Source organism: Python bivittatus, unplaced genomic scaffold (assembly GCF_059951505.1).
Source record: "Python bivittatus isolate LINGU-HERP-01145 unplaced genomic scaffold, Pbiv_v1 ctg000840_np1212, whole genome shotgun sequence".
In the NCBI taxonomy this organism is placed as follows: Eukaryota; Metazoa; Chordata; class Lepidosauria; order Squamata; family Pythonidae; genus Python; species Python bivittatus.
Window position 1 is genome coordinate 27,011,290 of NW_028277113.1, and position 24,953 is coordinate 27,036,242.

At 36.4% G+C, this 24,953-nt stretch overlaps 1 protein-coding gene across 1 annotated transcript in view; it reads right to left on the reverse strand.

Moving 5' to 3' along the window:
• CCDC102B (coiled-coil domain containing 102B) overlaps nucleotides 1-24,751 on the reverse strand; it is a 44,860-nt gene extending 20,109 nt beyond the window's left edge. Inside the window, 4 exon segments of the mRNA XM_088130911.1 lie at nucleotides 8,346-8,449; nucleotides 10,177-10,217; nucleotides 10,219-10,471; nucleotides 24,714-24,751. Of these exon segments, the coding sequence (XP_087987037.1) occupies nucleotides 8,346-8,449; nucleotides 10,177-10,217; nucleotides 10,219-10,471; nucleotides 24,714-24,751 (436 nt within the window).
• Nucleotides 24,752-24,953: the final 202 nt, after the last annotated feature.

A 24,953-nucleotide genomic window follows, 5' to 3' on the forward strand; every position in this document is an offset into this window, starting at 1 on the left:
TTGACAGGCATTGCAGAGATAGAGCTGCTATTGCAGTTGTTTTTTCTTATTAAACAACTGATGGGTGTATCTTTCTCCTTTCTCTTTGGGCAGCATAGTGCCGTAGGCAAAAAGGATAACAGGTTTGAATCAGCAGAAATCTGATTTGCAGCCAAGTAAGGATTTTAACAATGAACTAAAAAGGGCAGAAGAATGAAGGTAGCAGAACATTCAATACAAAATAGATAAATAGAGATATTGAAAAGAGTAAGGCTACATAGCATTCATTCATTGGACAAAGGGCGATACTGCTCTTGAGTCTGGGCCACACTTCCAAAGGGGTCAAGAACAAGGAAAAATGAGGAATGACCACAACAAAATAAATTAAATATTATAGATGGATGGATGAATGGATGGATAGATAAACCCTATCTCTAATATTAATGGATATGTCATCTGAAAACCAATTGATGGTTGTTTTTTTAACCAGTAGGTGACACTTAGAAGAAGTGGAAACAAAGCCAAGTGGATCTATCAAATGCTTTCCTTAACTTGCATTTTGTTAAAACTGCAACTTGTTGACCTTATTACTGAGATAAATCAGGGCCTAGCTATGGGGGCACAATATTTTATGCTATTCTACTTTTCTGCTAAGTGTTGAATTGTACTTTAATGTGCCCTAAGTGCCCTATTTTAGTCCAATTTAACTATTACCTTGGAAAGGCTTATTTACAAGTCTTTTTAATTTTACAAAAGAAAAAAATGAACAGTCAAATGATTCAGAAAAAGCATATCCCATTGTCACCCAATTAACTTTCTTAAAACTAAGGAGCTGAGCCAGATCAACTTGTGCTGAAAATTAATCAGGAGAAATAATGCCCAGTTTAATCTCTTCAATGGCTTTCTTTCTATAGAGGCATTAGTGTAGGATTACCATGTCTGGGTTGAAAAAATTCAGGCAAACACTGGATGGCAGAAAAGGCAAACAGAAAACTCTTAACTCTTTGCTGCCATCTAATATTCATTTGGATTGTTTCCAGCCCATATCTGATACTTCTAAAACAGCTAATTCTTTCAAAGCTGAAATAGTTCTACATTCTTTCTAGCTTGATTGGAAATGTAAAAAAAAAAAAATGTTTCAGGGTCTACTATAAATGAACAAATCTAAATGTTCTTTATTCTATATAATTAAGCAGGTGTAGATATATGTTTACGTTTATAGCAGGTGTGAACACTTATCTGAACACTGTACACTGAATTTCAATGCATGATTGCAGGGTTCTGTGTTTACCTTCTATTTGTCATGTGAAGCAGAAAATTACTTTTAAATGTTCACCCTACCAAGAATTTAAGGCCTCCAAATGGTGGGCCTTTTGCACCCCCTACTGATTCTTTTCCATGTCTTGTTTTTTCAGAATCAGTAATGTTCACAATACCTACAGTTGTGCCGCCCAAAATCCTATAGAAAGCTTTCCAAGCTAGTCATACTAGTTGAGGCCTTTCTAGTTCAGAGAAGAATAACAAAATATTTCATTAAAAAACAACATTTGAACATAGTACTGAAAGATAGGGTTCAAATTGTTTTATATACCCAAGTACTTACATGGAGATATTCATTCATTCATTCATTCATTCATTCATTCATTCATTCATTCATTCATTCATTCATTCAATTTATATAGCTGCCTGTCTCAGACCAGTAACTCTGGGCAGCTAACAATAAAAACAATCAACATTAAAAACAGTACAAAAATTAACTATAATATAAATGCAGCCAAGAGATCTTAAAAACTGTTGGTATCAACACAACCATGAAATGTGCCCTTCACACACTTGGAGCCCCAGGCCTGGGCACAAAGCCAGGTCTTCAAGGTCTTCCAAAAAGCCAAAAGGGTCGGGGCCATCCTAATCTCAGGAGGAAAGATGTTCCAGAGGGCAGGTGCCACAGCAGAAAAGGCACATCTCCTGGTCCCCGCCAGCCGACATTCCTTGGCTGATGGGACCTGGAGCATGCCCAACCTGCTGGACTGGATTGGACGGGTAGAAACAACTGAGAAAAGATGGTCCCTAAGGTAACCCAGTCCCAAGCCATGAAGGGCTTTATTGGTGACAACCAGCACCTTGAATTGCACCTGGAAACACACTGGCAACCAGTGCGGCTCCCAAAGCAGTGGTGTTACATGTGCCGAGTAGTCGACACTATTTACAACCCAGGCAGCTACATTCTGTACCAGCTGAAGCTTCTGAATGCTCTTCAAGGGCAGCTCCATGTAGAGTGTGTTGCAATAGTCCAGACAGGAGGTCACAAGGGGATGAGTGACAGTGAGTAGAGCCTCCTGGTCCAGGAATGGGTGCAACTGATGCACAACCCGAAGATGTGCAAAGGCCTCCTAGCCACGGCTGCCACCTGCTCTTCCAGCAGGAGCCATGAGTCCAAGAGGATCCCAGACTGTGCACCAGGTCTGTCTGGGGCAGTACCACCCCATCCAGAACCAAAGATGGAAGAACCTTGGTACTGGGAGGCCAAAACACCCAAAGCCACTCAGTCTTGCTTGGGTTGAGCCAAAGCTCATTGCACCCCATCCAGGCCCCTACAGCCTGCATGCAGTGAGACAGGATATTCATGGCATCACTCAGGCAGCCCAGGGAAGAGATACAAGCTGGGTATCATCAGCATACTGATGATACCTCACCCCGAACTGTCGGATCACCTCACCCAGTGTAGTAGGAATTCAGAATTTCAGGAATCATGGCACATATTCAGATACCTTCTTTCAAGGATCTTTGGAATCCTCCCATAGTATACAGAAACTTTCCAAATTTGGCTAATATATTAGAATTTTCAGTTGTTAATCTAATGTGGGGATGAACAATTTGCATATCTCTAGTAAGACTCTAGGGTAGCCTCCAATGTCTCTTCCTAAGATGACTGGGTAATGACTAATCTGTGTTATTTTTATCATTGTTTGGGACTGCACAGTAACAGTTTCAGTTAGGAATTAAATATTAAATGAACCCCCCTCCCATAATAAAGAATCTCCCTTATTTTTACACATCTTTTTGACCAACACTGAAGAATCTCTAAACACACAATGTTTTCTATTCTCTTGCCACAGATGAAACTGCAATCATTAATAATACAGTCCAGTTTGTAACTTTGTGTGTGTGAGATAAATGAGGACTTTGAGATGAGTCAGCACTGGATACAGTGCATGAAACATGATTTTGGCTGCATTGAATTACTACAACCCGACCCTCAATAATGTCCATGGTCTTACCATCGTGCATGGTAGTGTCATGACTGGCTCACAGAAAGTTTGCTTGCGTTAACGGATAAAGACTGGACATTGACTTCCCTCAGGTAAATCAAGTATATCTCTCTTAGCAGCATTTACACACACAGTCCCTTTGGACAGCAGGGTAATATCAACTGTAGGAAAACTGTAAACCATATTAACAACAGAGAATGACACAGCTGCCAGTTCCAATAGTTATTTGTAGAAAGCAGAATGTGTAATTAAGTGGCTATTGTGATATGCACTGTTTGAATTGAGGCCTCATGTTGCAATGTTTTTATCTACAAAGAAGCAATACTTTAATAGAGGATAAAGGAAAGCTGATCACACAGCTGAGTGATCAGAATTGGGCATGTAACTTCACATTCATGGCTGACATCGTGGAACACCAACAGACCTCAACAAGGAGTTGCAAAAGGAAAAGACAAAAACTTCTCAGCACTTTATGTATCCAGGTAAGGATGCAGTCATGGACGTAATCAAAAACAGACATAGAGGATCAACAGTAGAACATGGAGCAAAATGCCAGAATTTATTTCATAGAAGCTGAAGCCCTAGAACCTAAACTTAGACATCTTTAAGATGCAAGTTGGAAGGGAAACTCTAGATTGGAACCTGAAACTGAAAAATGACAAAGACAAAAAACTGTTTGCAGCAGTATGAAACTGCTGGAATTCTGCAGAAGAATTTCTGATCATTAGGAAGCTAAGGAATTAGCACAGGAAATATCACTCTTTGGAACTGCTAAAGCATACATACATTATGTATGTACAATGTCAATCATGCAATTCTCTTTTGGGTAAGCAGTGTTATGTAGAATACAGAAAAGCTGTAAGAAATACAGTAGCAAGGCAAAGAAATTAAAGGTATGCAATTAAAACAAACATAAAAGAAACACAGCTAAATCAAGTTTACACCAAACCATCGTTGCTTCTACAGCATTCAAACACTGCTTCATATGTGGCTTTTTGTTCTTTAAGACTCTCACTTTTCTCTTTTTCAGGATCTCATCAACTCCACCCAACCACAACTTTCTTGGTCTTCCCTCCTCCAGTCCATTCACTGTTTCTTCATGTTTTCATTTTGCAATTCGGTCCTCGTTCTTTATTCTCTCAATACGACCAAACTGCTTCAATGTACTTCTTTGATACTGGTTCCTTACGTTTGTATTTAGCAGCCATTCATTCTGGTCCCTATCTCTTTTTGCTTTATCACACACATCTTTTAGTATTCCATTTCCACTGCAAACAACTTACTTTTGTGTTTCTTCTGTCATACCCAACTCTCATTTCTATATAGCAAGCAGGCAGAAGTCTGCTCTTATACAGCTACTGTCATTTCTTTTTTATTCCTCACAACAAACCATCTACAAGCCACTACATTTCCACCAACATTTCCACATTTTAAAATTTCTCCATCCATTTGCATCTCTTAGTAAGCATTCAATCAAGGTATACAAATTCATCTACCTGATCTAGTTTTTTGACATTTATATATAACTTGCAGTTGCTTATTCCATTATCTCTGTCAACCATAACTACCTTGGTTTTTGATGTATTAATTTTCAGATCCCTACTCCTCATTACAAGTGAACATTCAATGCAAATCCTTCAGGTTCTCCGCCAACAACATAACATCATCTGCATATAACACACTTTAACCTCATCAACAGCATTCTATATTTATTTAGCAAATGGAGAGGAGATCGCATGTTGAGCTCCATGTTTAATGTTGAATTATTTACTAAGCATTTCAAATTCTCATGCATGCTTAGCTTCCATACTGTTCTGTTCTTATTGCATTCAGAAGGCAATGTTCAACTCCATAAGCAAAAGGATCCATACACTTTTTCTAAATTCACAAACATAATACAAATTTCCTGTAATGGTATGTGGGAATGACCTTGGGAGACAGGAAGAAGAGTCTACAGAAGGAATAGGGGCATGGCAAATGTCTCAGAAGGGACCCCCACCTAGTTTCTTGGACTGTAAAGGTTGGGGGAAGGGGAGAAATGTATTTTGAGACTTGCCATTCTATTAATGTAACCTTACAATAAAGTTACAGCTAGTAGTTCTGGGTGTGCTTTTTGTCTGGACTATCTTGCAAGGCTGACACTTCCTTTCTCACACTGAGCATTTCGAAGAAGAAGAAGAAGAAGAAGAAGAAGAAGAAGAAGAAGAAGAAGAAGAAGAAGAAGAAGAAGAAGAAGAAGAAGAAGAAGAAGAAGATCTATCCACCACTTGCCTGGCATAAAGGTACACTGTACTTCCCAACTTTTGCTTGTCACTTTTGCCAAATATCTTCCTAGGCATACTTACAAACTAATCCCCTTACAGTTACCACATTTAATTTTGCCACCTTCCCTTTTGCATAGGGGAACTCTCTTTTTTTGCCAGAAATATGACTCTTTCCCAGAAATATGACATTTTCATCCTATGCATTTTCACCTGCTTCTCCTCCAGGCCACAACTAACCATTGGCATAATTAGAACATCATCTGCTTCTGATGTTTTACTGGTTCTTTTACCCAAATTTTAAAAAGCCACTTTTTCCAGTACTGAAGGCTCAATAAGGGTGGGGTGTTTTTTTTTTTTGGCTCATCAATTAAGAAAAATAAATGCTCCCATCATAACCAAAACAGCTGAGAGCAAAAAATAAACGATCATATAATTGATAAAAAAATCATCAAACTATTAGTATTTATTTAAACTTAATATAAAACTGTAGTATAATTGATCAGCTGTAATTACCTGCATTGAAATGGCACTGAAGAATATTATGAAGTTAAACATTTGCTGGTCAACTAGGTCCCTGCATATAGCAGGCTTATAAACTAAAGCACTATTAGGCCAGCATCCTAGCTGGAGAAATTCCAGGAACTAATAAAACTTATTTGTGATATTGAAATATTCAACAGCTCACCAGCCTAGTTGCTAGGGAACACTGTATTTAATAAGGCCCTCTACAAACTCAGGTCTTTTGCATCAAAGTTCAAACAGCTAGCAACAGACTAAAAAAACCCCAATATAATTAGTTCAAATATAATTTAAGTTTTAATTGAAGCTTTGGTATTGTCTGTGTCATTGCTGTTCCAATGCTAAGGGCAGTGTGCAAAAATCAATGAGCAACAAATTTATAAACATTTGTTCATAACAATAAATACATACACCTATTTTAACTTTAGCTTGTAACTATAATAACTCGAGTCCCAGTTTCTTTTTTTATCTTCCCTCCTTTATTCTAAAAGTGGGCATTACTGTCCTACTACTAATATTTTATAAACTCTTCTGAATGCTTTTTTGAATAAAGCACAGAGTAGAAATTCTCCAAACAAACACAGAAGTGAATATCCTTTACCAGACCACTGGCAAGATGTCCATGTTAAAACAAAATCTAAGTGCAACTTGCACAGACTAGATAGACTTTGTAAATGCTAAGTGGGTCCCGACTTCCAAAACATCTGACACTTAGATATGGAGAAATCACCCAGTAATTTGACACTCCATTCATTCATTCATTCATTTTCTTCCATCACAATCAAAAGATTCTACTGTATTACTGTCTCTTACAAATAATATGAATACAGATACAATTGTTCCTAAAGCACAGTGCCTGAAGCCATTCTATGGAACCAGTATGATAACTCAATGCAGAACATATATTTGTTCATCAATTTATTCAGAGACAATCTGGACACAGATGTAGTATTTTCAAAATATTATGCCAGATATATCCTCCTTAAAACAAATTTCGGAAACATTACCTATCATGTCCATGTAATCTAGTTGCATTTGCTATAAGATTCACTGGAATACAAAATGTTACATCATCCACTAAAAACAATTATTTGATATTATATATAATTTAGTTGTAATAGTCAACTAAAAAGACATTAAAAAATAAAGTGATATAATAATGAATAAATTAATTTTAGGATTCTTTTTTTCTGGGAAAAAAGCATTAAGGTTTCAAAAAGCATTTACAAGTCTACACTGCTGACAAGTGGACACTAAGAGAACCTGCATATTTCTGTGGCAACAGTGAAACATTTCTCACTTTTCACAGGTGGGCATATGGCAGCACAGATGACAACACACTCTAATGTATTTATTCCAAATCCAAATATATTCAGGAAGATATACTGCTACTTTCATTCTTGTGCAAGTGTCAAATCCAATTCATTAATTCCACAAGGAAATCACTGCATAAGTCATCATACAACTCATTAGACTTTGCTCATGTGCATTAAGTATTTGAAACTTGAGCACATTCCTTGGAAAAGCTATATACCTAACTTTATTTGCAGGATACTAGCAATATTCTGTTTTGCTTTAGAGTGCCAGACTTTATACAGTATTGCACATACACAGTTTGTCAAGTTTTCAGTTACCTATATTCATTCTTCTGTACCCCATCCTCCTGTTTAGATTTTTAATGCGCCCAAAAGCATTGGGTAACTTCATGTGCTGCATAATTGTATTCCTTATTCATCTTCGTATGGTGTTTTTTTCAACACGCATCCATGACATGGATGCAAATAGCCAAACATGAAGCATATGAAAGTGGTCTAAGTCAATATTGGGGTTAATTTAAGAGATAAAGTAAAGCTTCCTTCAAGACAAGCTCAACTCCTGGTTACTTCAGAAACATGTCTGTAGTTTTCTTGGCAACAAAAGTTGTTTGCCCTCACCTTTTTCAGGATGTAGTTTGGACTTCTCCATCAAGCCAACAAACCTTGTATTTTCTGATAGTCTCCCACCCAAGTACTAACTAGGTTCAATCTTGCTTTGCTTGTCAGAAGCAGCCAAAGGCAGCCAGGTGCTGCTATTTACCTGGACTGATTTAGATATGCCCCAAGTTAAATCAGAAGGCAGGTAGGCTGAAGGCAAAATAGAAATAGAAAATAATACTGGGAAAAATACTGAAACTGGGAAAATATACTAATCCTCACTTCAACACAATCCATAATTTTGGGGGAAGATAGATAGATAGATAGATAGATAGATAGATAGATAGATAGATAGATAGATAGATAGATGAAAACAAAACAAATTACCTTTTGAATCATACCTGCTTTAAAGTTCACTGTTTCGGCCTTTTCCTCATATTTCCATTTCTACAGAGATTTTTCTGATTTCTCTTTTTCTATCTCTTTTTTCAGGGACAAGCAGACCCTGCAGTGTTAAAAAGAAGTTGCAAAACACTTGTTAAACAGATTATGATATCTCAGGAACAATGAACAATCTGTGGTAGTTGTTATGTGAATAGGAGAGGAATGGTATTTTCAAAAGTAGTTAGGAGCTGAACGTTGAATTTCTTGGTGAGCCAAACTCTGGTTTCTGCCAGACTGCATCTGAAGCTGAAGCAGACATGTTTATTTATTTAACAAACTTATTTAGCAATACACAACTGAAATGACTCACAGATCATGGAAGCTCCATCCGTATAAGGTAGAAACATGGAAGCATGTATAAATCTATGCTTGTACAACTGGAATTATTCTGGTTGTATTATAAACAAGATAGTTGGACTGTTCCAAACAGCATTAAAAAAGTTAACATTTGTATCTGGACATTATTCCAGAGGAAAAACATATTTTTCCTCAGAAATCACAAAATGATTTGGTGCTTTTCCTGAACTTATATAATTTTAAAATCTAGGTTTTTTGAAAAAAAAAAAAATCATTGAAACCTTCAAAGTTCTGATCAAATGCTGTGCTTAAGCACATTTTTAAAAAATACATTACCAAAAATACATACCAAAAGCACAAATGTTACTGCAATCACGTTTATCCAGTAGTTAATAAAATACTTTTAATATTAGTAGTAATACCATTAGTAAGATGCTATCAATAATATGATTTGAAAATATTGCCAAAGCATCTCTATTTCATAGCAGTTAAAAAAGAATTTCTGGAAGCAGTTTAGAAAGATATGGTACATATCTGGTACATATGGTTCCAGATTATTGTCAATTACCCACTTGCAGACATAATATGGACTTTTAAGGGGAAAAGAAAAATATATCTCAGGAAATTTGGAACAGAGACTGTTTTCCATCCTACTGTATTCAATATACTCTGTACTTTGATTCCAAAATGGACTGTTAAGAGATCCATCTCAAAGTATTTCTTCAGAAAATATTGATTGAATAAAATATTTGAATATTTCCACTTACTTTTGTTACTTCTGTGATATTTTCTCATTTTACTGAGGTGGAAATGAAACATTGATATAAGTATAGTTTCATCTATAGCCTCCACATGACTTCTGATTTTCCAGGAAATTTGAAGCATATTTGCATCAAGAATTGAGAATTTCCAAGTCAGTTCTTATACTTTGTTTATCTTCTAAACATTTTTCAGAAGCATAAACTTCCTAAAACAAAAATATGCTTATGCATCATTTGCCAGGAAACCAGTGACATAGATACAATTGGTAGCATAGTAGTGGAAAACTCAAATGATTTCTTAAGCATTTGTTTCTATGTAGTTTGGCGATAAGCAAATTAACTTTAGATTAATACTAAAACATAATTCAATATTTTTCCATATTATAAAAGGGCAGGAGTAAAAATAATAAGAGCTCAAATTACTTTAAGAATAGTTGATGTAGATCTCCCCCCCCCATGTAATCTTATATCTTTTCATCAGATGCCAATCCCACTGAATTCCTTGAAGCATACTATTAGGTCATAGGGACTACAGTTGCAATTAATTTAAAATTTCAGTTCACCTTTGCAATTAAACAGATTTTTGTATCTGGTTATCTGACAGTTATTTTGTACCTCAAAATTCTTCTTATTCTGCACATGTTTAACTGGCTGTTTCTCTAAAGACCTGAAGAGATCCTCATTCATCCAGTACATATTAGAAGAATCAAAGTTCTTTTCCCAAATATACTTTTCTTCATATCCATTAAGTAAATCCTCATTGTTTTTTTCTTTTCCCCAGGGTACTTAGTTCTTTCAATGTAGCTTCCAGCTTGAGCTTCAATTACTGTCCCTCTTCATGAGCTTTATTTCTTTCAGCTCTAACTTTACGCCATTACTCGTGCCAGTTAGCTGTACGGTTTGACCACCAACACATAGTCTTCTCCATTTGGGTAGCCTTTGCTTTGGTTTCTTCAAGCTCTCAAAGTCATAGGTATTCACAAATTTCCCAATCACTATTGTCACAGATATAAATAATGGGATGGCTGGAAGGAGAAGGAAGGACTCCTGATGATATTATATTTGAGTTGCAAGTACCCCATGTTCTGGTATAGTCTCTTGATTGAATTTTATAAGGAACCTTTGCTTGCTTTCTCAGAATTGCTTGTCTTCCATTTTGCTGCAGATTAAGTCAAAATTAACTTGTTCTTGCAGGAGCATTAATTGCATCATTAATTAAACAGATTTTTAAAATTATTTTATATTTAAGGCTAGAATTTTCACGGAAGGCAAAAAATGGAGCATAAACCTAAGGAGGAAGTTCAAGGCTTTATTGGGACAACAACCATTGGGTTCCAGCTTACAGAAGAAGTGGAATAGAGAACAATGAAAGGTAAACACTTTTATAAGAATTTTTAATTATAGAGCAGGAAATTTTAAGGCTTTGATTTGCCATCTGGATTTTAGGACCATAGAAGGAAGCTGAATCCGTTCTGGTTGTGTAAAGATAGCCATTTTATTGTTTAAAAAAAACTACGCCTTTTAGAGGTGGCAGCAGTGCTGGACTTAACAATTGTCTCTTGTTAACAAGTGGAGGAATGTTGATGGGATTAGGTGCATGCCCTCAGTTATGGAACATTTGCAGTTTTGCCCAGTTATATTATTGCCTCTTTCTTATTAGGTTTGACTTAGACAATTGCACCAGGCTGGATCTCTGCTCCCCATAATCATTTTCACTCTACTTTTGTTAATATGAGCCATATTTCTTTCTTTTCAGCAAGAAAAGGATGATGGGTATGATGGGATTATGCAAATGGTGATGCTGAACCTGATCTCCATCATATCCACAGGGCATGGGGAGATGTCTTAAAAGTAAATCTCTTTTTAGTTCATCCATAACACAACCATCACTAATTTAATTCCTATAATTAAGATTATGACCTTTGTTATAACAAATTTAATTAAAGAAGGCAATAATATCAATAAAATGATAATTGCTTAACATAATTGTATTCTTTTTCAATCACCTATAGGAATTTGATCTCTCTCCTCAATCTTCTTGCTTCAAGTTTCAGATGGAACAAACTTTTTAAAGATCTAGCGTTATAAAACATGGGGAGTCCTTGGGGATTTCTGAGCTTGGTTGTTTTCTTGCAAATGGTTCAGAGAGCCCCAAGGACTCCACAGTTCAACCCTGAGCTACACATATTTGCTTCTATTTTAAAACATATTGTTGTCAGCCATGAGCAAAAAGAATGATTTAATAGCAGGGTGCGTATGGTATCTGTAACATCAAACAAGACCTGGACCTTTCTCAAAACCAGATTCCTTGTGGAGCTCTCATGGAATGAATTGGGATTGGGGGGGGGCGAATATTTTAGGAGGAAATATGGTCTTGCCTATCTTAGATTAGGAACACTATGCATGAAGGCTATCCAAATGGTATTACTCCAAAATATTTCATCTCTAGACTTCCTCTATATTCTCAGTTTATCAATGACAAGGAAAGTAAGGTAGTGTATCTAAAGAGATGTATTCCATTTAAATAATCACCCATGTGATGACACAAATTTAGGATTATTTATTGAGAGAAAAAAAGTTCCACAATCAAACCAAAAGCCAGAGGAAGTAAGATATTATTTGTTATCCCTAAAACAACCAAGTCTTAATCCAAAACATAAATAAAATTCATCTACACAGCTTGGTTCTCCCATGGAGTTTAATGGATTCCACAGTTGAGTTCAGTTGACAGCATTCACAGCTTGAAGACTATCCACATGATTTTGTGCATAGAATTTGATGGTCTTGATTCTTATTAATGTTCCACTTGACTACAGTATGAGGAATTATAAATTCAGAATCCCACACATACATAAACATATTTACACAGGATAAGTATACTTGTACAAATTATATTTTCTCAAATAAGTAGTTGTTAAGTACATTGTGTAATGTCAATAATTAACACATTAATTGAATTTAATAATTAATTTACAATAATGTAGAATAAAGAATCAAAGTATCCAAAACAAAAATAGTCAGTGGACTTAGGTTTTAAAAAATGATAAATATAATTAAGTTCTTGAGATGTAGCCAATTTAGTAAAATCTCTCTCTCTGTCTCTTTCTCTCTCTGGTTTGTTTGTTTCTTGGATTCCTCAGTAGGTTGGAATCCAAGAAACCCTTCTTTTTTAAGGGTTGGTTGTTTATCTTTCTAGGCTAGAGATGCAATGAATTTGAAGGTGTGTTAACACATAGGATTTGGTCATGCCCTCTGGCTGGTCAAAGATATTTATTTATTTATTTGATTAATTAATTAATTAATTAATTTATTTATTTATATTCATCAAATTTGTCACTGTCCATCTCGTGAAACGATTCTGGGTGGTTTACAACAAGACAAAAATTCATTAAAATACAACATAAAAACAATCCTAAAAATAAATAAATTCCAAGAAGATAGAAAATTGGCAAATAATTCCAGGGAGCATTGTCAGGGGGCTAACCACCCCGAGGGGCAGGAAGAGCCCATATCACCCCATGCACACTGACAGAGCCAGGTCTTTAAATCTTTTCAGAAAGCCAGGAGGGAAGGGGCCTGCTGCACCTCTGGGGGGAGATTATTCCAAAGGGCTGGGGCAATGGCAGAGAAGGCTCTCTCCCTGGGCCCTGCCAGCCAACATTCCCTTGCTGATGGGATCTGCAACATGCCATCTCCGCCTGACCAGGTGGGATGGGCTGATGTAATGGGGACAAGATGGTTCCCCAGGTAACCTGGACCCATGCCATGTAGGGCTTTAAATGGGATAACCAACACCTTGAATTGGACTTGGAAGCAAACTGGCACCCAGTGCAGCTCCTGCAGCAAAGGTGTTACACGTGCCATCCTAGGGGCACCTAATATCATCTGCGTGGCTGCATTTTGAACCAGCTGTAGCTTACAGATACTTTTCAAGGGTAGCCCCATGTAGAGTGCATTGCAATAGTCTAACTGAGAGATGACTAGGGCATGAGTGACTGACCAGAGAGCCTCCTGATCCAAGAAGGGGTGTAACTGGCACATCACCCGAAGGTGGGCAAAGGCCTTTCTGGCCACGACTGCCACCTGCTCTTTGAGTAGTAGTCATGAGTCCAGGAGGACCCCCAGATTATGTACCAGGTCTGTTTGGGGCAGTGCGACCCCATCCAAAACCAAAGATGGTAAGTTCTTGTATACAGAGGGGCCTCCAATCCACAGCCACTCTGTCTTACCAGGGTTCAGCTGAAGCCTGTTGTTCCCCATCCAGACCCCCACAACCTCCAGGCACTGCAAAAGGGTGGTCACAACATTAAAGTTAAGTCACCTGGGATGGAGATGTATAACTGGGTATCATCTGCATATTAACAATTTAATATTGTTAATAGGGTTTTAGTAAGGGAGTTGAGAGTTAAAGATGTTAGTATGATGTTAAACTATATTCCTAAAATTTGGAATTTATTTATTTTTTAAAAAAAACATTAGATCTATCATGTTTGGATTGTTCCAGAAAACATTATCTTTCTGCAAAGATACTTATATAGCAGATACTAAAGGAAGACTTAATGAAATGTACGCATTCAGTTTTGAATAGACTCTTTTTTGATGCGCTGGAAAGATTGGACAATATGATTCCATGACATTCAGTTTTAACTTATTCTATTATTTTTAAGCACATAAAGTTGTTTGTTGTATTTTATTTAGCTATTGTTTTTCTTTTTCTGTACTACATATGTCTTGTATTTTTGTTGCATTAAAGCAACCACATTAAAAAAAAACCCAATGTCTTATGTCTTACAATCTTATAATCAGCATTTAATGTTATTTTTTCTGTATCCTGTTTCAGCAAGAGAAAAACAAAACTATACAGAAGATGCTCCGCCCAGGGTCCACAGGATCCAAACTCTTAATCAGAATAATGAAAGTGGGATCATGCTGCTGCCCCTTTCGTAAATGCAATTCCATGGAGCAAGTACCAGAGGGCTGGAACTTGTGCCGTGATGGCGCAATGCTGCTTTCGTCATTTGCTCCCCTGGGCTCCCCTGCCCTGGTGCAGGTACCACTGCACACAACAATCTACCCTGAGCTCCTAATTTCTACACTAATCTATGACTACCTTTTAAAATGACTGTTTAGTGCAGTGTTGTCCAAACTTGGCCACTTTAAGATGAGTGGACTTCAACTCCCAGAATTCCCCAGCCTGCTTGGCTGGCTGGGTAATTCTGGGAGTTCAACTCCACTCATCTTAAAGTGGCCAAGTTTAGACAATACTGGTTTAGTGAGTCTTTTTTTAGTTAAAAAAAAAAAGATGCAACACTTCCAACAATGAAATCTATATGCCACTTAAATGACAGTTGCAAAATACCCAACTCATTTTTGGTTTAACCATCTATAGGTAAACAATAATATAATTACAAAAATAAATAGTAGTACAAGTCATTTGTCATTCTTACCTTTTCTGCGTAAGCAACTCAAGATTGCGTCCACAGTGGTATGAGGGGGTCTCTCATTCAGACATCAAACAGCCTAAAAAATGTTTAACTTTAGCAAAGCGGATCCATATCTTGTCTTATACAGGAGGACCTCATTTAACAACCACTCATTCAGTAACCATTCGAACTTACCACAGTACTGAATGAGTGGTAGTTATGGCCAATCCTCATATTTACGGCCGTTGCAGTGTCCCTGCAGTCATGTGATCATGATTTGTAACCTTCTCTGCCAGCTTCCAACAAGTAAAGTCAATGGGGAAGCCAACAGGAAGTTGCAAGTCATGGTCATGTAAGGTCCTCGCTTAACGACCTGTGCAGTCCTCACCTAATGATGGCAACCAGGGCTGTTGGAACTGCCATTGCTAAGTGGTGCAGTCATACTAAGTGGTGCAGTCACTCATGTCAATTCTGAGTGAGATGAGCAGTGGCCAAATTTGAAATCTAAATAAATATAAATAAAATAAACTTATGACCATGTTGCTTAATGAGAGTTTCTGGTCCCAGTTAGCATTGTTAAGTGAGGACTACCTATATCAATTTTTAAATCAGTATTTACACTGAAGTTAATTAAGTATTTTCTATTTTTGATTAACTTAAATCTAATTAAAAATTTCTGCCCATTCCAGTAACATTTTAAGTATTTCCATGCTGCTTCATTTTTTAGCATTATCTTTATACTCCCAATTTGCTCAGAAGACCAGGCAGTTTCATAAGCTGCTATATTTTCCTCAATATTCCCTTGCTTTCTTTGCTGCTGAGTAAGAAAGCTAAAAAGGATGCTACTACGTTTAATTTATAAGGCAATGAATGTCTGGAAAAGATTGTTGCTTAAAAGAAGGAACCTAGTAGCTGAACAATACAAATTTCAGGCAAACACCCAGTGAGAAACTAGAATTTATGAATAGGTTTTCCATTAAGTACAGTATATGCCCTGTCCTTTTTAATGAAATTGGCATTTTCTTTTACCTCTGGCATCATTCACATCTGTGATTTATCTTCAGCAGATTCTTTTCTTCCATGTGCTTTTGAGGTACATTACAGAATACAGTGCTAAAAATGTGCCCCACCATAAATTTGGCAATGGTTCTTGATCAGCCTATTGATGACACTGATACTGACTTGGTAGACATGTGGGCAGCTAAAGTGGGGAGGGAAAGACGAAGCCAATAATGAAACGTGTATGACTTTGTCACACAAATGCCCTTCTTATTTACTTGAGTCAGACATCAGATGCTATTACATAAACCTGGTGTTTTCTTGCTAACATTGCCACACACACGCCCTCAATGTGGCATCATCATGGTTTGCTGCAGACACTGCTGTGTAGCCATGAACTATGAACAGGAATAAGCAGATATGTCAGTACCACAACATTCTTTTTCTATAGTGGATAGTGCCATTTTTCTCCTGCTGAGTGCTTTAAGAAATGGGTTGGAGGTCTACCCCAGAAAGAAAGAGCCCAATCCATTTAGAATGTACTGCACCTTTAAGGAAACTGTGCCATTATTGTGAGAGGAAAAAGAAGGACTGGGAGATTCACTTATTGAGGCTAGCAGTGAAATTCCTATTGCATCTGGGCCTGTAAGCTATTCCCTAATGACGAACGTAAAGCTGTACAAAGTTCACAATTACCGCTGGGACTTTTTTTGTTGCTGAATCCCTCAGAAGAGAGGGAAATCTACCCTTAGAGCTGCTGGTGAGAGATTTGGCAGCAAGTTTGTTTAAAATCATAGCTGAAAAGGATCCCACTTAGAAAAACCCTGGAGGATCAACTTTTGAATTTAAGACCAGCCGCTGTGTTTTAGCAGGGGCTGTCTACTTAAGGACAACCTGCAGAGGAACTTCTGAAGAAAGGAACTTCAGATATGCAGTAAGTCAGTTGACTGGTATGGACTGAATGCCTAATGGCCTGTACATCCAGTCTAGAAAAAGAAAATCTCAGTATTGGCAAAGCACTTAAAAGGCAAACTTGGCTACAGAAAGAGACAAATCTCGAGACAATTTATTTAATCACACTTGACTTCAAAAGCAGTTAATAAAAATCTTGAATCTGCTCAGATGGTAAGCCAATAAAATTCCACTAGCGCATTGTTTCTTGCATATTGTTTTTGCTAGATGCATCGCCATATATAAAAGGGCAGATTTGGCAAGTTCTGTGACAAAGAAATGCTCCCTTGGTTATGCCTCCTTCTTAACCTACTTATTATTTACATTATTTTGCAGGTAGAAATTTGGGAAAAGAATTTACTACCAGATAAGAGATTGCTTTTATGAAAGAACTCTACACTGAGAGACTTTTTCACTTCTTCATTTGAGTGAAACAGATACCCATGAAGGTGTTCCTTCAATTTTGGGAATAGGTGGAAGTTGCATGGTGCCAATCTGGACTGTATGCTGGAGTTCCAACTTCACAATTACCTCTTGGTGGCTTATGAGGTGTGAGGCCTAGCATTTCCATGTTGCTGTAAAATTTATTTCTTGTGTTTTCAAACTCTGCTTACTCGTTATTTCAAAATTTTGAATGTTGCAGTGTAGTGCTTTGAGTTGATAGTAGTGCCAGGTTCAGAAAAATCCATATAACTAACACCATCAGTATTTCAAAAAACTGTAAATATCAGGTGAATATGATAATATTTGTAATGATATTCTATAGCATGACAATCATTACTGGCAAATTTCTTGAAGGTTTCATCTCTGCTATCACCGTGCAAGGAAACCATCTTGCATGGTGAAGAACATTCTCCAATACTGAAGAACATGACTAATGTGACCCACACATTCCCGTGACATGCCAAGCTTGACAGCAATCTCCCTTTGAATGATCCACCAATTGTCCTTAATCAGTTGGTTAACCTCTCTCATGTGAAACTCATTGGTTGCTCTCACAGGTTGACCACTTCGCACTTGATCACACAAATCAGTTCTTTCTGGTTCACTTTAATTACTTACTTATTTTATTTATTTATTTAGGCAGGCCCAGTGATGCTCAGTAGACATCAACACAGTTTGGCAGTGAATTTCAGTTGGAGGGACTTCTTCAGCAGTCAGAAATTCAATCATGGTACATTGCTTAAAGCACACTGATGAGAACTTACTGCAGACTTCCATATCGTGAGGAATAGCAAGACAATCTTTTCTTACAGTATCTTCCCACCAATGAAAGTGAAATAAGATGTTAAAGAATCCATCAGAGCTTCTAGTGTATCAGTACTGCCATCTGTTGGAGATTTATAACATTGGAGGCATTCGTTTTCTTTGTGTGCCTCTGTATTACACACACATGTAAATTAACTCTGCATGCCTCAAAAATGATCCAGAAGTCCTGTGGATATTTTGCAAGCACATTACCTCTTTACTAATCGTAATTCAGGTTCTGATGTGTACTGGAGAAATAGAATGCTGCTGATTTAAGAGTCAGCTTATTAAAGTTAATGCAATTTCACTTACATCAGCCACAACTTTTTTTCAGGTATTCCTGGAAGCCTGAAAAAAAGATGGTGTGCTTTGATGAACAACAGGAAAGGTTTTGTGCTCATGTTTGCAGGAGGTTCAAAGCAATTGTGAATCACATCCAAGCAGGAGCTCAAATACCATATACTGTATATAAAAGAGGTAGGGCTTCAATCACAATGCCACACCCCCAATGTATTTGCCATCAGTGTGTGTATGCACACACACAAAAAGGCAAATAGACATTCCTTTTTTATAGTCTGGGCACCACAGAAGGATAGAAGATGCAACATCTTACCATATGTTTATAGAATAAAGCAATACATTGAGGCTTTATATCTGGAACCAGAATTCTACTGAAATCTGACCAGTTTATGCCATTTGGTCTTCAAACAAGACTAACTTTCTTGTTTCGGTTTGAATTAAATGTAATGAATTGGATTTTTCAGAATAATGTACCACATGTTATATTGCCAACAAGCTCACTAGTAACTAAGAGCCTTTTAGCACTATACGTATAATGCACCTGGAGTCTGTGCTGTATTTTTCTTTTGGAGCACTAGATCATTACACTCTTTAAAAAACTCTATAGCATCATACCAATTAAAAACAGCACTCAGGGAATTGAATGACGTTAAGAAGGTCCAGCCTGTTAGCTAGACATGAATATTTGAACTAAGTTCTAGAATTACTTCTGAGAAACTTATGCCCTAGTTGTTTGGTTAATGGTCCTCCAAAATCAGCTTGCTAACAACAACAAAAATCACAAATATTCAATTATAATTCACTAGCCATCTGAGGCTACTGAAGTACAAAACCTGTTGCCAGCCTTTTTTTAAAAAACTGCTTCTAAGTAGCTCTCATTGTTTATTAGAATATTATGAAAATGTGTCAGGCATATAGGTTAACACTAGCATACTGAGAATATTTAAGATCTATATTAATAAATAAGTCTTTTCTGGATAAGAACATTGCTAAAACCTCACAGGCAGTAGGGCTTATCTGAAATAAAGCTGTAGTAAATCTCTCGGGCTTATCTCAAAGTTGTAAATTCAGTTCATGTTATACACACACAGCTCACAGGGGAAAACCTGTCCAAAGAAGCAGGCAAAAAGGAGAGACTTTGAAAACAAACTGAGTCAAATTCCATGGAAATGTCTTTGTAGCTGAGAGTTTTAAGTCAGGAATCAACAGAGGCCTTCACAAATTGGCATTGTTCCACCAATCCTAGTAAACCCAGGTGGCTCCGTAAATATCAGGGAAAAGCTAAATCACTCACCAGTTCTACGGTCTTTGCCGCAGTCATCATCTCTACTCACTCAGAGATGATTAGTTCTCCATGCCTCCCCCAGAAGTATTCCCATCATGTAGACAGACATAATTTTGCTACATATGTAAATAATAATTACAAGTAAATCTTGTGGGGTAATATTGTGAAGCTGAATGTTGTAATACTGGAGAAACAGTTATATTCTCTCACACCTAAATATGCATTTGTGTAAAATATTGTGTATGTCATCAGAAAAACACCTTTTCCAGTGTATTGTTATAGCCAAGGAAAATATTATTATTTATCTATCCATGTTCATTGCAGTAGGTAGCAATTTTCTTTTTTTTTATAATAACTTTATTAAATTTTAAAAGAATTATAAAAATTAACAAGAACTAATATTAAGAAAAAGAAAAAGAAAAAGAAAAAAGAGATTTAAAAAAGTGATAGTAAAGATCAACAGTGCAGAAAAGAAAAGAAGAGACAAAAGAAAGAATTGACTTCTGATCCTCCTTACCTCCTTGTAAGTAACAATATACGTCAAATTCTTGCTCTAAATTTACCACATAACTTCCATTATTTCTATTAACCCATATTATTTCTAATCATCAAATCCATATAGCATAATTTTGCTTTTTTTCTGTTTTCCGCAAAAAGTCCAAAAAAGATTTCCAGTTAGCATTAAAATTACACAATGTCTTATCTCGAATCAAAGCTGTCAATTTTGCTATCTCAGCCAACTCTATCAGCTTCACTATCCATTCTTCCATTATAGGTAATGTCATATCCTTCCACCTCTGCATATAAAAGTCTTGTAACTGTTATCACATATAAGAACAAAGTTCCATAAGTTTTTCCAACTGTTTATCCATCAAGCCCCAAAGGAAAATCTCTGGTTTTGACTGAATATTAATCTTTAAAATCTTCTGTATGAAAATATGTATCCCATTCCAAAAAATTATTTTGCTTTTTTACAAGTCCACCAGAAATGATAAAATGTCCCTTCTTGTTGTTCACATTTTCAACATACATTTGAAGTACCTTTGTACATTTTAGATACATTTTCCGGTGACGTGTACCAATGATACATTATATTATAAAAGTTCTCTTTAAGTTTATAACACAATGTGAATTTCAGTCTTATCTGCCACATATTTCCCATTGTTCCATCTCTATGTTGCAGCCAAAGTTTTTAGACCATTTTATCATACAGTCCTTAACTTGTTCATCTGTCTTTAGTTTCGATAAAAGTTTATACATCTTTGCAATAACATGTTCATCATTAGTACATAATTCTGCTTCAAATTCAGTCTTATATTCAAAACTGTAAGTCCTTTTATCTATCTTAAAGCTTTCTTGTAACTGTACATAGGAAAACAATTGACACATGTATCCTTCTGATGTCAATTCCTCTCTTGTCTTTAATTTAAAGTCCCTTTGAAGCAGGTAGCAATTTTCAAGAAAAAATTGAAATGATCATGAGGATATGTTCTTGCTCTGGAAAGCTTACAGTTTAACTGCTGGTGCAGTGAAGGCAACGAAGGTAGGGTCAGAGAAATGAAGCACCATTTTAATTACTGATTTATGAGAATGGGCTTCTTTATAGTAAGGCAGTTTTCCCAATCTGGGGCTTTTGAGATGAGCTGAATTGTAACTGCTGTCACCCCCAGTCAACATGGACACTGGTCATGATGGCCAAAGTAATGGAAATTTTCATTCAGAATTTTTAGAAAATTGCAGGATGGGGAAGGCTGCAGTCAATTCTGGAAAAAAGAAACTATTTAGGCACCAGACCTGGTTATACTGCTGGAACTGCTCTGACCTTGAATTAAATTGGGGTGACTTTTGGCCAGTCACTCTCTCAGCCCATGTCACTCCCAGGTTTGTTGTTGTGGGGAAAATAAGAGGCAGGAGTATTATAGTTACACACACACACACACACACACACTTGTTTACAAGTATATATATACTTGTATATAATCTAATAATCATATGAATAATCATAAGAATAAGAATAAATTATTCTCCTTGTAGATGCACATTTGCCATAGCATAGTGTATGAAATTGTTGAATTAAGAAATGTTTATACACAAAATAACTTAGTGTTTTATGTTTACAATGGCTATTTTCTAATAAAAAACTTGTGTGTCAATTAATGTACTTACAGGGGGAAAAAAAATCAGTTGCACAATAGTATCTGTCTCAAGTCAAACCACATTCAGAAAATTATTTCCTGAAACACGACTGCATTTGTTTTAATATTTGAACATATTAAAGTCAGGCTTGCTTTCAAAAGAAACCACTTGAGGTTGAGTATCAACCATAGCTTACGTTAAAAAACTAGTAAGGGAAAGGATGCAGAACATAGTTTCTGGAATTCTTTCTAATCCCTTTACTAGCAGTGAGCACATGGGGTGTGTGTGTTATTTCTTTATACAAAGTAACAAGTTGTGTACATGTGTATTTCTGTTTTCCATCCATGTTGCACCTATTTGTGTGCATGCTTGCACTGGGAAGCACAGGAAGAGTTGTATGCATTCTACTGTGGGTCATGTGGCCAGGAGGGAGGGGCCTTGGATTGGAGCAGTCAGCACATTCCAAGCAGCTGCTTGATGGCCTCTCTTATAGATATGCAATGGAAGTATTTTTTTCTGGATTATTTTTCTCTTCAGCCATACTATAGTCTGGATCCACCTCATTGTCCATATTCTTTAGCCAGGTCCGTCTCTTGCACCAACTTTAGTCACGGTCCATTCTGAGTTAGCCTGCTGATGGGCAGCCAGACAAAATTCTGAGCCCTTTCACATCATTCTTTTCTTTTCTTTTCTTTTCTTTTCTTTTCTTTTCTTTTCTTTTCTTTTCTTTTCTTTTCTTTCTTTTCTTTTCTTTTTTCTCTTCTCTTCATTCATTCATTCATTCATTCATTCATTCATTCTTTCATTCATTCATTCCACAGGGTTGGAAAGAATACAAAGGTAGTATTCTTTGGGAGAGGCATGTCTATAAATGAACTATAGGGAATTTATGTGGGCAAAACATATTACTGAATTAAACTAATGCTGACATTATCTGGAATCAGGAACCTATCAACATTAAAAGGAAACTTTAGAAATCTACTAGAACTTGACCATTCTCCATTTATTAAAAATCTAGCATAGAATTGATCTATGTATTATTTAGTTTGCTAAATGAGGCCCCAAACTAGTTTTTGCTTCCTAGAAGTGTTCCATCACCATTTGGTAAAACTAACTAAGAAGTGTAGGAAGCCAAGCTTTGGTGTCCATCCAATCCATGTTCCAATCACAAATAGAGCCTACGTGAAAGTCCCAGAAAGCGAAAGCTGCAATGGTATACGTGCTAATTTGGAAGTGAGCCGACTGAACCTGAATAGTATTTTTCCCCCCCACCAAATGAATGATTGTGTAACTTGGATGCATGGTTCTTTGGACTGTGTCTGTACTGTTGGGTTAATGCACAGAGTTGTTTTTCTTTTTAAAATTTCCCTTAGCATCTCAAATTCACTGTTAAAAAATTAGCTTGAAATTCATACTTGATCCTTTTTCTTACACATGTCCACAGGACGCTGTTCAGTCATACATCATAATGTTTAGTTTTTAGTACAATATAACAAAAAGAACATTTATCATAGGTCTTTTGAGAAACAGTTTAAAAATAACTACTCTTCTATATCTCTATCTATAACAGTGTTGTCCAAACTTGGCCACTTTAAGATGAGTGGCTGGGGAATTCTGGGAGTTGAAGTCCACTCATCTTAAAGTGGCCAAGTTTGCACAACACTGATCGATATTGTATACTCATACCAAATTATATTGGGTAAATTGTTCTAAAATTATTTACAGTTTCTCTGTCTTTTGGAGCTCTTCTGTAAGAGATGTTCTTGGATTGTGGCTGAAGACCACCACCACTAAGTATTTGATATTTTAAAGTTTTATAGCACTAGATTTCTGGTTTGATTTATGTTTCAAACTTTCAGCCTAGCTTAGAGAATTTAGCACAGTGTTATTGGAAGAAACCAGCAGTATAGCTCTATTGGCAGTAGAAGTAATTTAAACGTCTATGGGGTAAAAGAATTAGATTAGTAAAAAACATGCTTAGATAATAGAAAGCAAAAGTAAATTTACAAAATGAGCAGTCAAAATTCAACTCAAATTGTTTGCTAGGAAATGGGTTTTCTTAATTTTTCCATTTATATAGCCATAGGTGCTGCCTTCTAGTGTTCCAACAAAACTAAGCTTTCACTTCTATGATCTGATTCTACCTATCCTTGATAAATCATGTTTATTACTATTACTGAATGTATCCTGTGCATATAAACATTCATAGGATTGGTCTTACACCCTTGTGAGTCTAGTGGTTTACTAGTAATTACTATCTCATGAGCCATTAAGCTGTCCAGAAAGTCTATATCTCTCACTTGGTTATCTTCTAAGTTTTCTCCCCAAAATATCTTTATTTCCTCCCCCTGCCCACTCCACAAATACCTCTATTGCTAAATAATTTTTACTTCCTTAGATTTAGATTGGCAGTCTTTGGTACAGATTTATTACAATTATAGATTATTACAATTATATATTTACATCTATATCTTCTACATATACAGGAATTCTCGGTGGTCTACAACTACAGATAAAATATAAACTCCCACATTTCCAAGGTTGAGAGAGAAAAAAAATAAATAAATAGGAACATTGATGAATTCCATATTCCTCCAAACAGATTTTACTTGCCAAAAGCATTTTCTCTAATTCATATCCTTCAAATTTCCTTTGGGTTTAAAACTTATCTAAAACTTCTTGCTTTCATTTTTCAATTAGATGTCAAGTTTGATGGACAGAAGCCAGGAAACAAGCGAACAAAAACCAACCAACTTTTAAATGAAACAGATTTCATAAATAACTGGCAGACACTTAATAATTGACATCTGGTACTCCATTTAATCAAATAATGTTTTCCATATGGTAGTGGGAAACTTGTGGTCCTTCAGATGTTGCTGAAGTACAGATCTTCCAGGCAGGATACCAATAGCAAGAGATACTTACAGTACATCAGGAACAACTGGAAGGCAGCAGTTCGTCATTCTTACGCACATGTAATAAAACAATGGATGGAGTGGTGGTGAAATTAGAATAAGTGACTGGTGGGTATGGTTGACCGGTAGGTGAGAAACTGAAGGCCAGTTAGAAGAATGAAAGGCAGTCTAAAGGAATTAGAAGAATGAGGGGAGATTAAAAAATATATATTCAAAATTCGCTCTCAAATATGTAGAATATTTTAAAGGG